The 2,400-nt window shown below is 41.9% G+C and overlaps 1 protein-coding gene across 1 annotated transcript in view; it reads right to left on the minus strand.

Moving 5' to 3' along the window:
* LOC112093018 (pentatricopeptide repeat-containing protein At4g26680, mitochondrial) overlaps nt 1-830 on the minus strand; it is a 2,156-nt gene extending 1,326 nt beyond the window's left edge. Inside the window, exon 1 of the mRNA XM_024170569.1 lies at nt 5-830. Coding sequence (XP_024026337.1) covers nt 5-510 — 506 coding nt within the window. The 5' untranslated portion in view covers nt 511-830. The remainder of the gene's footprint in view (nt 1-4) is intronic.
* Between the last annotated feature and the right edge of the window lie 1,570 nt (nt 831-2,400).

Raw genomic sequence — 2,400 nt, forward strand, 5'->3', positions numbered from 1 at the left:
ATTCCTGAATTTTCTCATGTGGGCAAAAGTCTTGAAAAGGGAGTCAAAAACAAGAGAAGTAGAATTACACAACCGGTACGAATATAACATTGCTTCAAACAAATTAGAGGGCAATTGTATCGAATCCGAGACAAGAATGGTCCTCAAAATAGATTCTGCAGATTTGAATTTCCTGTTTCTTGTGAGAATATGGAGAATAATTGAATTTGTTTCAAGGGTATGTACAGTGGGATTTTGACTATTTACCCAGTTGAAAAATTCGAGTGAAAGAACATGGTCCTTCTGAATTCTTAACAATACATGTTTTACTCTAAACGCTGTCAACCCACTTGATAAAGGGTCAAGCTTATTCCAGTCAGAGTGGATCAGATGGCTATGAACAACATTAACGAAATCAAAATCTTGTCCTTTGGGTTCTGGAATTGTTCTGTGGGGTATTGGAATCGGATTCCAATTCCTTCTTCCCAAAATCCCACGAGACATAATAGAGTTAGTAATCTGATTACTCATGAATTAGTAATCAGATTACTGATTTCATATCCAGAGCAAACTGGGTCTTGCTAAACAAACAGAAACAAGGAAGAAACATGAACATGAAGAAGGTGTGAAGACCCACTAACCTGACGATCCTTGCAAAGGAAACTCAGTGGGTAATTTCAACAAACACTTTGCGATCAAAATTTATTCGCTACTATTATGGCAAATTCATGTTGTTTCTTTTTTTTTTTTTAAAAGCAATTTTCTGAAACTACGGGACTTTCATGGAAAATTTTCCCGACAACTCAAGAAAGGAAAATAGGGAAAGCAAGTTTCGGGGTGAGCTTACACGATCACTGGCTTTCCAAACGACCCCAGAGCATATTTGAACTTAGTAGCGGTAATCATATGCCTAATTCATGGTAGAGATGTCAAATGGGCCAGGCCGTCATAGACGGCCCGGCCCAGCCCGTAATAGTATCGGGTTTGGCATGACCCGGTCCGCTAGTGTTAAGGGTCGTGCTGGCCCGGCACATGTAATGGGCTAGGGCTGGGCCTTGACTTCTCAACCCGCGGCCCAAGCCCAGTTCGATTCAAGCCCGGATTCGGCCCTGGTTCGGCTCGGCCCAGGCCCGCAAAACGGGCCATTCTAAATGCTATTGTTGGGCCTTCGCGGGCCCAATGGTCGGCTCGTGACGGGCCTCCTGTTTGGCCCGTCACGGGCCTCCCGTTTAGCCCGTGATGGGCTGCCGTTAGGCATGTCACGGGCCGCCCGTTGGGCCCGCGAAGGGCCCAACGTTAAGAATCTGAAAACGCTAAAAAAATCTCCTATAAATACCCCTTAATTCCACCCTAAATCCCACACAACAATTCACTCTCAACTTCTCATCTCACTCTCATTCTATCTCTCATCTTATCTCTTTCCTTTTGATTCTAAGCTTTTTTCTCGCGATCACTCATTTTCTTGCTCTTTCATTTACAAAGTTCACGTTCAATTAATTTTCAGAAAATGGCCGCATCAAACTTCCCTGATTTCACTGCTCTTCCTGAGCTTGGTAATGAGGCATTCTTTGAGGATGAAATGATGCCTCCCAACCCAACCCCTACTGAACCAGAAAATGCTCTGGTATATAATGCTTTAGTGCACAATGAGGAAGCTGGAGAACGCAGCAGGGGAAAAAGACCGCGAACTTCTCTGGCACGACAGCATTTCACTGAAGAGCCCTGACCAAATTCAAAAACAGGTGAAATGGAAATTTGTGTGGTATGTAAATATTGTAGAAAACACTTTTCTAATAAAAAGGGTGGGGGTACTGGTCATCTGGATAGACATTGAAAAGTATGTCTACCGTTACACCAAGGTGGGAGTGTGGACTCCCGCCAACAAACACTATCACTCACATCACAGGGGTTACAAAATTTTACATATGATGCACAACGTGCTCGTGAGACACTAGCTAAATTTCTAGCTAGTGTCGAATTGCCTCTTTCTTTGCGCCGTCGAAGAGTTCATCCAAACAGCCTTCTGCCCACAATTTAAACGGGTAAGTAGAAACACAACTCGTTCTGATTGCATGAAAGTATTTTATGCAATGAGACAATATCTTGTTGATAATTTTAAGACTTTTAAAGCTACAGTCTCTTGCACTTCTGATCTATAGGAAAGGTGCAATAAAACTGGATATTTATGTGTTACGGAGCATTATGTTGATGACGAATGGGTTTTACAAAAAAGAATATTTGATTTTCGTTTATGTCCATATCCTCATAACGCATCATCTATTTTTAGTACAATAATGGAAATTTTTGGGTTTTATGGGATAGAAAATAAAGTTTTAACTATTACTTTTGATAATGCGTCAGCTAACACGGCTGCAATTAACATGTTTAAACGTAGTTTGAAACCAGCGTTTGGGGGGGGGG

Source organism: Morus notabilis, unplaced genomic scaffold, assembly GCF_000414095.1.
Source record: "Morus notabilis unplaced genomic scaffold, ASM41409v2 Scaffold1206, whole genome shotgun sequence".
NCBI classification, from domain to species: Eukaryota; Viridiplantae; Streptophyta; class Magnoliopsida; order Rosales; family Moraceae; genus Morus; species Morus notabilis.